Source organism: Podarcis bocagei (assembly GCF_964188305.1).
Source record: "Podarcis bocagei genome assembly, chromosome: 3".
NCBI classification, from domain to species: Eukaryota; Metazoa; Chordata; class Lepidosauria; order Squamata; family Lacertidae; genus Podarcis; species Podarcis bocagei.
The window spans coordinates 107,652,157-107,665,571 of NC_138127.1; the positions used below are offsets into that span (position 1 = coordinate 107,652,157).

General features: G+C 46.7%; 1 protein-coding gene across 1 annotated transcript in view; it reads left to right on the plus strand.

Annotated features, from left to right (window-relative positions):
- Positions 1-13,415, plus strand: part of KIF13B (kinesin family member 13B) — a 204,265-nt gene that overhangs the window by 159,845 nt on the left and 31,005 nt on the right. The window contains 6 exon segments of the mRNA XM_081188907.1: positions 1,890-1,982; positions 2,964-3,116; positions 4,249-4,326; positions 4,949-5,002; positions 6,735-6,755; positions 11,872-11,977. Of these exon segments, the coding sequence (XP_081045033.1) occupies positions 1,890-1,982; positions 2,964-3,116; positions 4,249-4,326; positions 4,949-5,002; positions 6,735-6,755; positions 11,872-11,977 (505 nt within the window).

A 13,415-nucleotide genomic window follows, 5' to 3' on the forward strand; every position in this document is an offset into this window, starting at 1 on the left:
TTCTAGCACAGTTTGCAACTGTTTCCGCAGTTTGACACAGTCTCTCTCTCTGGCAGCCCGACAATCTGGCTCTTTAAAAATACAGCCCAAAGAAGAAAGAAGATAGGAGGAAAGTCACCATCTGCTGCTTCTTTTAGTCAATGTCCGTTTCCACCTTCAGCTCAATAAAATAAGCAAATTTTATGGCACGAAAAAGTTTAAACTTCCCAAAGTCCCGTTTCAAATGCTTCCGTTTCTAGCTTTGCTTTGATCTTGTCAGCAATGTCGGAAGACGGACTTCCCTTTTCTCGTCTCCCGCTTTCAGCCAAATTAACCGAATTTCTTTGCCAAATTTTAAACCCCTTTACTCACGGGTTAGTTGCTTGCAGTTTAGCGTTGATTTTAGGAAGAAGGATCAGCGCTCATCTGTAACAGCCGCGCGGCTTCGCTTCCGCGGAAAGAGCGATGAACTCACAGCACCGCTACCCCTCCTTCACTCCGGGTCTCCTTACGGGGTCCCTTCTGTGCTTTCGGGGCAGCTTCTGGTGCCCGCCGAGTCCCACGGCCACGGGCTCACTCTACCCGTGGTTTATCTTGATGGGTCGTCGCTATGCCGCAGCGAACGACCCTTTTCCGCGGAGCCCCTCTTCAGAGCCCGAAGAGGACCGCCATTACAGTTTCGCGCCGCCCCCGGAAGTCTCTTGATTTAAGAATGGTGTGTTACTTTTATTGTTGTTAGCCGCTCTGAGCCCGGCTTCGGCTGGGGAGGGCGGGATGTAAATAAAATTTTATTATTATTTTACTAAACGTAACATTTGCGCCAGCGCAAGAAACTTGAGGTCAATTCACATGTTTGCTTTCTGGGGATCTAAGCATCTCTAACCGTTACAAATCATGTTTTCAATGTGGCACGGAGCCTCTCAGACACACTCAGTCCCACAGATCCTTCTACCTGCCGGAAAGATTTGGGAGTTGGGGGTCCCCAGAAGCCAGGACAACCGACATATAGTTCGGTGTGTGAATGTCCTCCACCACCCGATGCACCAAATGCAGAGCTATGCATGCTTTCCTTTGATACCTGCATCCCAGGGGGTTGGACTAGATGGCATCTGGGGTCCCTTCGGGTTTTCTTCCCCTCCGCTGCCTCCGCCCCCAAAGAAGAAGCGACTTTCCCTTTTAAGAATAGTTCTTGGTTTTTATATTTACAAAATTCAATTCCTTGCATGCTCTAAAAGGTTGCCATGGGTTTAGGTAAAGGTAAAGGGACCCCTGACCATTAGGTCCAGTCGTGGCCGACTCTGGGGTTGCGCGCTCATCTCGCTCTGTAGGCCGAGGGTGCCAGCGTTTGTCTGCAGACAGCTTTCGGGTCATGTGGCCAGCATGACTAAGCCGCTTCTGGCAAACCAGAGCAGCGCATGGAAACACTGTTTACCTTCCCGCCGGAGCGGTACCTATTCTCTACTTGCACTTTGACATGCTTTCGAACAGCTAGGTTGGCAGGAGCAGGGACCGAGCAATGGGAGCTCAGCCCATCACGGGGATTCAAACCACCGACCTTCTGATCGGCAAGTCCTAGGTTCTGTGGTTTAACCCTCAGCGGCCCCCGCGTCTGGATCAATTTGAATATAATTGCTTAAAAGCAGGTGGCAATCCAACTAAAACCTTTCTCATCCGGCTGGTGATCACACTCTGTGCAAATGTTTGTTTTGGGTGGAACAGGAACAGGAATCGCAGGTTGCAAAAGGCCTCTATTCTGTCTTCCTTCGAGCTGAATGGGAGCTGCTTGTTCTTCTCTCGCTCTAAGCGGCTGCTAATGTGCTTATTGGCTTCCTCCCATTGAAAGAAACCTCCTTGTATTTGCCGCCAACTTATTTGAAGCTGCAAGTTTTCCTCTTTTCCCCCCTTCCCAGGGTTTTGCTCAGAGTTTCCTGAGAAGAATGTCTTACCGAAGTTCCGTTCCTGGTTGTGGAGTCACCTTTGAAATCGTCTCAAATATCCCAGAGGTGAATATATATATATATATATTTGCAGAGCAAACCTCTTCCCTCGACTACTGTCATATAGTGGACACTCGGGTTGCGAACGTGATCTGTGTGGGATGCACGTTCGCAACCCGCGCATGCGCGGGTTGCAATTTGGCGCTTCTGCGCATGTGCAAAACGAGCACAATTCAAAGTGTTGGTGCTGACTCTCAAAGCCCTAAATGGCCTCGGTCCAGTATACCTGAAGGAGCGTCTCCACGCCCATCGTTCTGCCCGGACACTGAGGTCCAGCTCCGAGGGCCTTCTGGCGGTTCCCTCACTGCAAGAAGCAAAGCTACAGGGAACCAGGCAGAGGGCCTTCTTGGTAGTGGCGCCCTCCCTGTGGAACGCCCTTCCATCAGATGTCAAGGAAATAAGCAACTATCTGACTTTTAGAAGACATCTGAAGGCAGCCCTGTTTAGGGACGTTTATAACGTTTGATGTTTTATCGTGTTTTTAATATTCTGTTGGGAGCCGCCCAGAGTGGCTGGGGAAACACCAGCCAGATGGGCAGGGTATAAATAAATAAATTATTTGGACTATGCAGAATTGGATAAGATGCCAGGAAGGAGTCAAAACCTGCAGGATCAGAGATTCTCAGAGGACTGGAGTAAATATAGGAATTATTTGAAAAGCAAGTGTAATCAACAGATTACACTAGTAGGATTGCAAGAAGTTTTGTAAGGACTTTGCGAAATTTTGCAGAGAAAACTATGATAAGAATTATTAGTGAAGTTAGTATTAAATGTAATACTGAAAAGAATGAAATGCAGATTAAGTGATAAAGACTGGAAAATCTTTCAGATGCAGTTGATGGAAGTCCAAAATATTGTATAAGATAAGAAAGTATATGATTTTTGGAAATAATTTGTAAAAATATTAATAAAAATAAAATTATTATCATTATTATTTTTATTATTATTGGAGCATGGCTAACTCCGGGCGGCTTGTCTTCCTTCCAGGATGCCCAGGGGGCAGAGGAGAGGGAGGCCCTGGCGAGAATGGCTGCCAACGTTGAGAATGCAGCTTCAGCCGATTCGGAAGCCCGGATAGAGAAGTACCTTCGGAGTGTCCTGGCTGTTGAGAACATCCTTACTTTGGACAGGTTGCGTCAGGTGAGCAGATGCCGAGTCGAAACGCCACGTGGCCGTTGGTTTGCTGTGGAGTTGGGGCCTCTCATGCAAAATCACAGAACCCGGGGAATACTTCCCCTTGCATTCCTCGGGTTGCGAACGTGATCCGTGCGGGATGCACGTTCGCAACCCACAGCGTTCACAACCCGAAGTGGCGCATCTATGCACGCGCGGGTTGTGATTCGGCACTTCTGCGCATGCACAGAGTGCGATTTACAGCTTCTGCGCATGCGCGACCCCCGAAACCCGGAAGTAACCCTTTCCAGTACTTCTGGGTTTCAACCTGAAAAAACGCAACCTGAAGCGTCTGTAACCCGAGGTATGACTGTAAATGGATAACTTTTTATGAAATAAATGGATAAATATTTTTTGGGAGACTATTACGTTTGTAGTCCTCATGTCTGCAAAGAACAGGCGCTGGTGTGTCATCGTCCCACCCCCCTGTCTTCGTTCAGCTCAGGTATTTACCATTCCTCTTGTTTCTGAAAGACCTACATTGGTCAAAAAAAAGACCTACATCGGCTCCCAGTACGTTTCTGGGCACAATTCAAAGTGTTGGTGCTGACCTTTAAAGCCCTAAATGGCTTTGGCCCAGTATACCTGAAGGAGCGTCTCCACCCCCATCGTTCTGCCCAGACGCTGAGGTCCAGCTCCGAGGGCCTTCTGGCGGTTCCCTCCCTGCGAGAAGTGAGGTCACAGGGAACCAGGCAGAGGGCCTTTTTGGTGGTGGCACCCGCCCTGTGGAAATAGTTTCCCATTTGGTTGTGTATTTTTTTTATGTGGTTTATTTATTGTTTATGACTTTTATATTATGTAAATCTTGTCATGCTGTAAGCCACCTTGAGCATTGTTTTTTTAAATGTGGAAAGGCGGCATACAAATAATAATAAAAAATATGATAAAATGTCAAGGAAATAAGCAACTATCTGACGTTTAGAAGATATCTGAAGGCAGCCCTGTTTAGGGAAGCTTTTAGTATTTGATGGATTATTGTATTTTAATATTTTGCAGGAAGCCACCCAGAGTGGGGGGGGGGTATAAATAAATTATTATTATTATTATTATTATTATTATTATTATTATTATTATTATTATTATATTTTCTCTGTCACAGGAGGTTGCGGTGAAGGAACAGCTAACGGGCAAAGGAAAGCTATACCGAAAGAGCCTCAGCTCGCCCAACGTCAACCGAGTGAGTCTCCACAATTGTGATTCTCCTGCCCCAGGAAATGCGGTGGGCGGAAATGTGGCAGAGAAATGTTCCCCCTCTTCTTGCAGCTGGGGAACAGTATGTGCTTGGGAACGGGGACCACCCCCACCAGTCTCAGTACCTTTGTAAGCACACCTGTACTTCAGGTGAGGGCTGGCATCCACCTCTGCTGCCAAGCCAAGAAGGCTGGGCTCCAAAATTTACATGGGAGCTCAACTCACCTCTTCTCGCATAGCTTTTCCTGAAGTTTTAAAATCCAAGTTTTCCAAAATTTCACACGTACATCTCAAAACATAATAAAAACATCCCCCCGACTCCCCCCCCCGCTTTTTCATGCTGTTTCTGTTTCCACGCTGTTTTCTGTCTCTTGAACCTTAACAAACCTACTATAATCGTTAAACCCTTCTGCTGCTCGTACTTCAAATCCTGCTCACGTCTTCATCATATAATATTTCTTTAAATAATCCGTTCTTCCACAAAACATTCATCATTCAGTTCTCTTGTTTTAGCTGTTAACTTTTGCCACACACACGCACAAAAAAAGTTAGCAAAGGGTTTTTTCTTTTTCTTTTTTAAAGTCCCCTCTTCCTTTTCACTCTTCCAGCTCTCCGGAAGCCGCCAGGATCTAAACCCACCGTACAGCCTCGCAACTTACAAAGTAAGATTTCAAAATCGCTTAGCAGGGTTCTTTTGTTTTGTTTTGTTTTTGAAAACGTTTATGAGAGAGCGTACCCTAGAAGGGAAAATGCCCTGTTAGGAGCATAGGCAGCTGTGTTACGCTGATCCCAGCCATTGGGCTACTTAGTTCAGTATTGTCTTCACTGGCAGGCAGCAGCTTTGCAGGACTTCAGACAAGGGTGTCACCCAGCCTTGCCTGGAAAAGCCAGGGATTGAATTTCGGACCTTCTGCATGTTAGGATGTGAATAGATACTAGGATAGGCTCTATTTATTAGATCCTTCCTTCCTCACATTTGTGAGTTCAGTGCCACGCCTTGTGTGGTGTAGAGAGCCAGCGTGGTGTAGTGGTTAAGAGCGGTGGACTCGTAATCTGGTGAACTGGGTTCGATTCCCTGCTCCTCCACATGCAGCTACTGGGTGACCTTGGGCTAATAATAATAATAATAATAATAATAATAATAATAATAATAATAAATAAATAATATATTATTTATACCCTGCCCATCTGGCTGTGTTTCCCCAGCCACTCTGGGCAGCTTCCAACAAAATATTAAAATACAGTAGTCCGTCAAACATTAAAAGCTTCCCTGTACCGGGCTGCCTTCAGATGTCTTCTAAAAGTCAGATAGTTCTTTATTTCCTTGACATCTGATGGGAGGGCGTTTCACAGGGCGGGTGCCACCACCGAGAAGGCCCTCTGCCTGGTTCCTTGTAACTTCACTTCCCGCAGGGAGGGGACAGCCAGAAGGCCCTCGGAGCTGGACCTCAGTGTCCGGGCAGAACGATGGGGGTGGAGATGCTCCTTCAGGTATACAGGACCGAGGCCATTTAGGGCTTTCAAGGTCAGCACCAACACTTTGAATTGTGTTCGGAAACATACTGGGAGCCAATGTAGGTCTTTCACATTGGCTCTGCACATCAGATCAATACCTTTCTGCACCAAGAAATGCAAACTGACACCAGGGAGATTCTGCATGCAAGGCAAGATGATCTGCTGCTTCTTCGCCTTCCCCTTGTAACTGAACGGGATGCTAGGACATAGCTCCCGTTCAGCCTTGGCTCAAGATTCAGCGGAGGAATCTTCTTCCCAACCATTTTTCAGGTTGTGAAACGCCCTTGCGCTTTTAGCACTTGTGTCTGTTAAGTGCAAACTGAGGGAGGACCGTAGATGGTGCCATCCCAGGCATCTCCAAGAAAGGCTGGCAAGGAATTCTGCCCAAAACCCCGGGGAGATATTGGCGGTCATTGCAGACAGCGCTGAACTAGGTAGACCGGTGGCTCTGACACAGTGAAAGACAACTTGCTCCATCCATAGCTAAGCATGTTCTCAGTCCTGTTGTTTTCGGTGAGAGCGAGTTGGGTGCTTCCTCGATTCTCCTTCTTAGAAGTCAACGGGACTTGACGTGGTTTGTCTCTGTAAGAGCCATAACTTCTGCTGGAAAAGCGTTGGAGGAAATCCGTGGCTCCTTTTTTGGGGGGGCGGCTTCTGCATTTCCCAATATTTCTGTTGGATTCCAGAGCATCTGCAAAGCGACCCGTCAAGGCATGTTCCCTTTGACCAAGCTAAGGGGGCTTTTAATTTGTGCTGGGGTGGGGAGGGCGGGGTGTGCCAAATCATTCGTAATCCGGATTTTCATTGTTCTCTCTTTCTTTCTCTTTTGTTTTTGTTTCTTAACCCTTCAACGGTATCCACCCCCATTGCATGTGTCAGTATCCAAAGGTCCAGGCAGAGGTAACTAATTCATTAGCTTCACCTAATGAACGGATAAATCTGTTATCCCATTCTGGAGTGCTTTCCCGTGAACCGCCTTGCTCACTAACCCTTAAAAACCTGCTTTGGAAATGCTGTTGTCGTTCTTCGTTTTCGCCCTGTGCTTCGTTAACCTGGGAGGAGGTGTAACTCTTTGAAAGGTGGTGGTCAGCATGTCAGTGTGGAACGCGCATTGCTCCCTGAGCCGTGAGCCTGATGACTTTATCCGACAAGTCAAATAAGTCTTGCTTCTGAGACCCTATCTCTTGTACAGCGCCATCAATTTGCAGAGAACTTTAGACCACAAAATAAGCCCCAGATACATTGGGTATCTGCCCCAAAGACCCTACAGCGCTGACAAAAAGCCTGTGGGGATAAAAATGGCTAGCAATAGATGCACACGAGCCAATGGGATTACAGTCATACCTCGGGTTGAATGTGCTTTGGGTTGAGCGCATTCGAGTTGCGCTCCATGGCAACCCGGAAGTAACGGAGCGCGTTACTTCCGGGTTTTGCCACTCACGCATGCGCAGACGCTAAAAATGATGTCACGCGCATGTGCGGAAGCGGAAAAATGCGACCCGCGCTGACATATCTTATGTTGCGTTCAGGATGCGAACGGGGCTCCGGAATGGATCCTGTTCGCATCCCGAGGTACCACTGTATAAGCATAAACATAGCGCATAGATCAAGTGTGTTGGACTGCACAAGGAGACCAGAATCCTGTCCCAACAGTGAACAGCCAGACCCTTCTGAGAAGTCAACAGGCAGGACATGAAGACGAAACCCAAAACTTTGTTTGTGCCCAGGCACCTAGTATTCGGTGCTATACTGCCACAGAACATGGAGGTTTTGTTTCTCTATCAAGCCAGCTGCCGTCCTCCAGTGAATTTGTCTAACATTACTTTTGGTTCATTTCGTTCACCCTGAATCCAATGTCTGTTCCGAATCTTGTATCCACCCTGAATTTAGTAAGTAAAGCTAGGCTGGAACTGTTAAAACAGTGAGCACTGAGCCAGTCTTCATAACCAAACTGGTGAGGTTCAACCATGGGGCACGTGACTTTGTATAGCATTCAGTAGTTAACGGTTCCTTCGGCGTGTCTTGCAATTTGGCCCATCGGCAAGTGACCGCTGTCCAGTCGACTCTGCAGCGGGCACAGTAAGTGTCGGTCAGGTTGTAGATTTGGCTGCACACCCCCAAAGCAGGCGCATGACACGGCTACCCACCCATGCCAAGCGCTGCAGAGGCCCCTGCTGTCCACAGTCACAAAAATCTCCTTTTTTCGTGTCCCAAACCTCCCCTCTCCAAATGCCAAAATCCCAGACTCGGCATAAGCTATGTGGAACGTCCTTGCTCTTCTGCAAATTTAGAATGAAATGTGGGAGTGGTTCTTGACGGTACCTGGACATGACTTCGGTTGCACACAGATGTCTGCAGTGTGAGCTGACGCCTGCCTGGTTTAGTGGCAATCAGGTCGTGTGATCTGTGGCCTAACAGCGATTGACTCACACATGCAAGTTGGTTTTTTGCATTCCTAAGCAGGCAGTAGGGACGTGGGTGGCGCTGTGGGTTAAACCACAGAGCCTAGGACTTGCCGATCAGAAGGTTGGCGGTATGAATCCCTGCGACGGAGTGAGCTCCCGTTGCTCGGTCCCCGCTCCTGCCAACCTAGCAGTTCAAAAGCACAAAGTGCAAGTAGATAAATAGGTACCACTCTGGCGGGAAGGTAAACGGCATTTCCGTGCACTGCTCTGGTTTGCCAGAAGCGGCTTAGTCATGCTGGCCACATGACCCGAAAGCTGTATGCCGGCTCCCTCGGCCAATAAAGCGAGATGAGTGCCGCAACCGCAGAGTCGGCCACGACTGGACCTAATGGTCAGGGGTCCCTTTACCTTACTAAGCTGGCAGTAAAAACAGGAGGCTCATCAGGCCCCCGATAATTCGCTGTCCGTGTTTGGTGCTTACAGGATGGATTTGATTTAAATCACTAGTCAGTAAGACTTGATTTAAATCATTTTTTAAAAAAAGAAAGACTCCGCTTCTTACTGGTATAATCTTAATATTTACAACCAGATGGAGGTTTCATTTTTGGAATAATAAATTTTCAGAGTAGTTTTTACAGTTATATCAAAAATTACTGATTTTGTTATACTATTAGAAATGCATAGACAGATAATTATGAAATCATTGTTTATATTTGGACAACTTTTCTGCTGCACTTTATTGGAAAGAAAAAATAACAATTTCCTTAATAACAATTTAAACAAATTATTTAACTAAAACAATAGCATTATATCATATGCCACTGGGCCCATCACGTCCTGGCAAATAGAAGGGGAAGAAATGGAGGCAGTGAGAGATTTTACTTTCTTGGGCTCCATGGTCACTGCAGATGGGGACAGCAGTCACGAAATTAAAAGACGCCTGCTTCTTGGGAGGAAAGCAATGACAAACCTAGACAGCATCTTAAAAAGCAGAGACATCACCTTGCCAACAAAGGCCCGTATAGTGAAAGCTCTGGTTTTCCCAGTCGTGATGTATGGAAGTGAGAGCTGGACCATAAAGAAGGCTGATGGCCGAAGAATTGATGCTTTTGAATTCTGGTGCTGGAGGAGACTCTTGAGAGTCCCATGGACTGCATGAAGATCAAACCCATCCATTCTGAAGGAAATCAGCCCTGAGTGCTCACTGGAAGGACAGATTCTGAAGCTGAGGCTCCAATACTTTGGCCACCTCATGAGAAGAGAAGACTCCCTGGAAAAGACCCTGATGTTGGGAAAGATGGAGGGCACAAGGAGAAGGGGACGACAGAGGACGAGATGGTGGGACAGTGTTCTCAAAGCTACCAGCATGAGTTTGACCAAACTGCGGGAGGCAGTGGAAGACAGGAGTGCCTGGCGTGCTCTGGTCCAGGGGTCACGAAGAGGCGGACACATCTAAACGACTAAAAAACAACAGGAATTCGTTCATATATTTTTTCAAAATATAGTCTGGCCCCCCACAAGGTCTGAGGGATAGTGGACCGGCCCCCTGCTGAAAAAGTTTGCTGACCCCTGACCTTGATGATGTCCTGGATTTCCCCACTCTGGGCTTGGCCTCACTTCCTTTCACCTTCTATATTTTGCCTTTGCGGGATCAGACCCAAGATCCATCCAGCCTCGCTGCAGCAACTCTTTGCTTTTAAGATGACAGCGGTGGGCCGAAAATTCCCCGCAGTTTCTTCCCGGGATCATCTGCAAAACAGGTGCGTGGAGAGGGGCAGGAAGGCGAAAGATCGTGCAGAAGGCGCTGAGACATTTGTGCATCGACCTTTCAAGGGCAAGGGGAGAGCAATATGTTCTTAAAAGTGGCTGTTGAGAATTAGCTTAATGAAGTCTGACCTCTGTGCCCAGTCATTTGGCAGAGGTTTCGCCAGACAAATAATGAATAAGTCCGTTCTTGTCTTTCTCTATTATTACAATCCTTTTCGGGAGGCTGAAGTGATGAGCGTGATCATTCTGTCTCTCTCTCTGCCTGAAACCACATGAGGGGAGCGATAGATCTGTGGGTGTGATTCAGGCTGAGCTTGTAAGAAGGTCTTCAACGCTGATGTCTCACTTTGAACGTTACGGATCCGTACCGCCAAGGGATGGGAGTTGTTGTCTGAAACATCTGGCTCTTTCTGTGCATTCCGCCCCCACCAGCCCAGGCATCTAATTGCGGATGATAAAATTACGGCTTTGCAAAAAATCACAAATAGCTGGGTAACTGTAGATGATAGGAGCAGCCTCCAACGGCGTTGCAGGCAAAATGTTCTCAATTGCCGTAATCTTCTGATTACAGCGGGTCACACATTGGACCAAAGGCTGGAGGCTCCTTAAACCTGTCTTAATTTCCTAATTAGGTTGCAGAAGGCTAGGCCAGGTTTATTCAAAGAGCAGTAACCTCTACAACTGGGTTGCGGTTCTGCGTTATCCGAAGAGAAGCATCACCACTGCAGCTGCCGCTTGTGGGACAAAGTGATTGGAATATTTTCTATGGACTGATAGTCTACGGACTGTTTTTTGACCACATCTCCCATCAGCCCCAGCCCAAGGCTGTGGCTGTGCTGAGTCTGATGATGATGGTGATGATGATGATGATGATGATGATGATGATAATAATAATAATAATAATAATAATAATAATAATAATAATAATAATAATATTGCTCCAAATATCTGGCTGGGTTCCCCCAGCCACTCCTGTGGCCTACAGGATATCTAAAAACATAATACAGTCGTACCTTGGTTGCTGAACGCCTTGAAACTCGTACTTTTCGGCTCCTAAACGATCAAAACCCGGAAGTGAGTGTTCCGGTTTTCAAACGGTTCCGATTGGCTGCAGCACACTCCTGCAGGCAATGGACGTCGCGCCTTGGTTTTCGAACGGACTTCCGGAATGCATTCTGTTCGAGAAGCAAGGTACAACTGTAAAGGGGAATTGTATTCTGAAACTTATGAAAGGCACCAGGTTGCAGAGGGCATTTTAGAAATCTCAAGAGGGCATTGTTCGTACATTATTAAATTACCCTGCCACCCTTCATCTGAGGAGCACAAGACTCTTTGCAATATAAAAACACAAAAATACATAACAATGCCACCCTCCCCGTTTCAAAGGCCATAGGTTGTTTAATTAGCCAAAGGCCTGGAAGAAGAGGACTGCTTTTGCCTGGTGCCTAAAGATATGCAACAGAGGTACCAGGCGAGTCTCCCTGGGGAGAACATTTCCCAAATGGGGAGCCACTGCAGAAAAGGCCCTGTTTTTGTGTTGCCACCCTCTGGACCTCTTACGGAGGAGGCACATGAAGAAAGACTTCGGTTGATGATCTCAGGGTATATATGGGAAGAAACGGTCCTCGAGGTATTGCGGTCCTGAGCCGTTTAAGGCTTTATAGATCAAAAACAGTGCTTTGAATTGTTCTTTGGGTCAAGGATTCCTGTTCTTGCTGCTCTGCTTCTTTTGCTTATGATGTTTTCTACGGGGAAACTTTGGCCAAATATTTCCTGAGCGTTGGGACTTCCGGTTTCATCTCTCTTGTTTTCTCTCCCCCTCCGCCTTTGTGAATTATTTTTAGAGTCGTTGGGAAAGCCAGCAAGATGTATCACAAAACTCAGTGCATTCGAACAGGTCCAGGTCTAGCCTCTCGGACTCTCCGCAGCAGAACGGTTCTGCAGACCCAGGTAAGAACATAACCAGCGAAAGAAGCCCTTGTGGTTAGCCAGGGTAGGACAGAGAGCACACACACACAGCCCAGTTGTAGCTAGGCTACTTCTTAAGAAGTACTTAGGCTTGCAAAGATGTGTAAGACTGAATGAGATAAGTGCTGGAGATGCAAAGGCAGAGGGAACGTTCTTTCCTATGTGGTGGACTTGTAAAAGGGTAAAAGATTATTGGGAAACGATCCATAATGAATTGGAAAAAAATGTTCAAAAGTGCTTTCCCAAAAAACCTAGAGTCCTTTCTGTTGAGGATAATTCAGACTAAAATTCCCAGGTGTCAAAAAAGGTTATTTAGTAATAATATTATATATATATATATATATATATATATATATATATATATATATATACACACACACACACACACACACACACACACACACACCCATCTGGCTGGGTTTCCCCAGCCACTCTGGGCGGCTTCCAACAGAATATCAAAATAAAATAGTCTATTAAACATTCAAAGCTTCCCTAAACAGGGCTGCCTTCAGATGTCTTCTAAAAGTCTGGTAGTTGTTTTTCTCTTTGACATCTGGTGGGAGGGCGTTCCACAGGGCGGGCGCCACTACCAAGAAGGCCCTCTACCTGGTTCCCTGTAACTTGGCTTCTCATAGCGAGGGAACCGCCAGAAGACCCTCGGCGCTGGACCTCAGTGTCCGGGCAGAACGATGGGGGTGGAGACGCTCCTTCAGGTATACAGGACCGAGGCCATTTAGGGCTTTCAAGGTCAACACCAACACTTTGATTTGTGCTCGGAAACGTACTGGGAGCCACTACTGTATGCCACTACTGCAGTCCGTGTTTTGTTAGCCCAAAAATGGAAAACAAGCGAGGTCCCAACTAAAGAAGAATGGCAACTTAAGTTGACGGAATTGCTCAGTTTCGGTTTCAGTTTCTGTTAATTGGTTCTTGTGGGAAACTTGCAGATTCTAGCTTCACCAATTAACTCCAGCTGGTGTCAATTTACTCTTGGCAGAAAGCCCAGGTCTGCTTGACCTAGAAACTACTCACTCTGATTGGTTAACGAGCAGCACTCAACTCTGTTATCAAGGGATTGCTAGCACAGTTTGATGTGAGGTGTGTTAGGAGTTAGAAGTGCTGTGTATGGTTTTGAGAGAGAAAGGTAGGATTTATTTTGCTTTTATTTGTATGCAGAAACTCTGCTGGTTTTATTTTTCCTTTTAATAAATCCTGTAAATAGTTCTTCTGAGTCTAGCTGACTAGTCATTACTGCCGCAACTAGCTTCCTCGCTGTGCAGGAAAACTCTGCTACGTTTGGGCTAAAGCCAATAGGGCTATGCCTGACACTCCAAAGTTCCATGAGGTTATGGGCATTGTGCTGCCAGCCTGAGTTGCGGTGGTGTCAGCATCAACGGCGTTGGTTCCAGTAGTTCCAGAA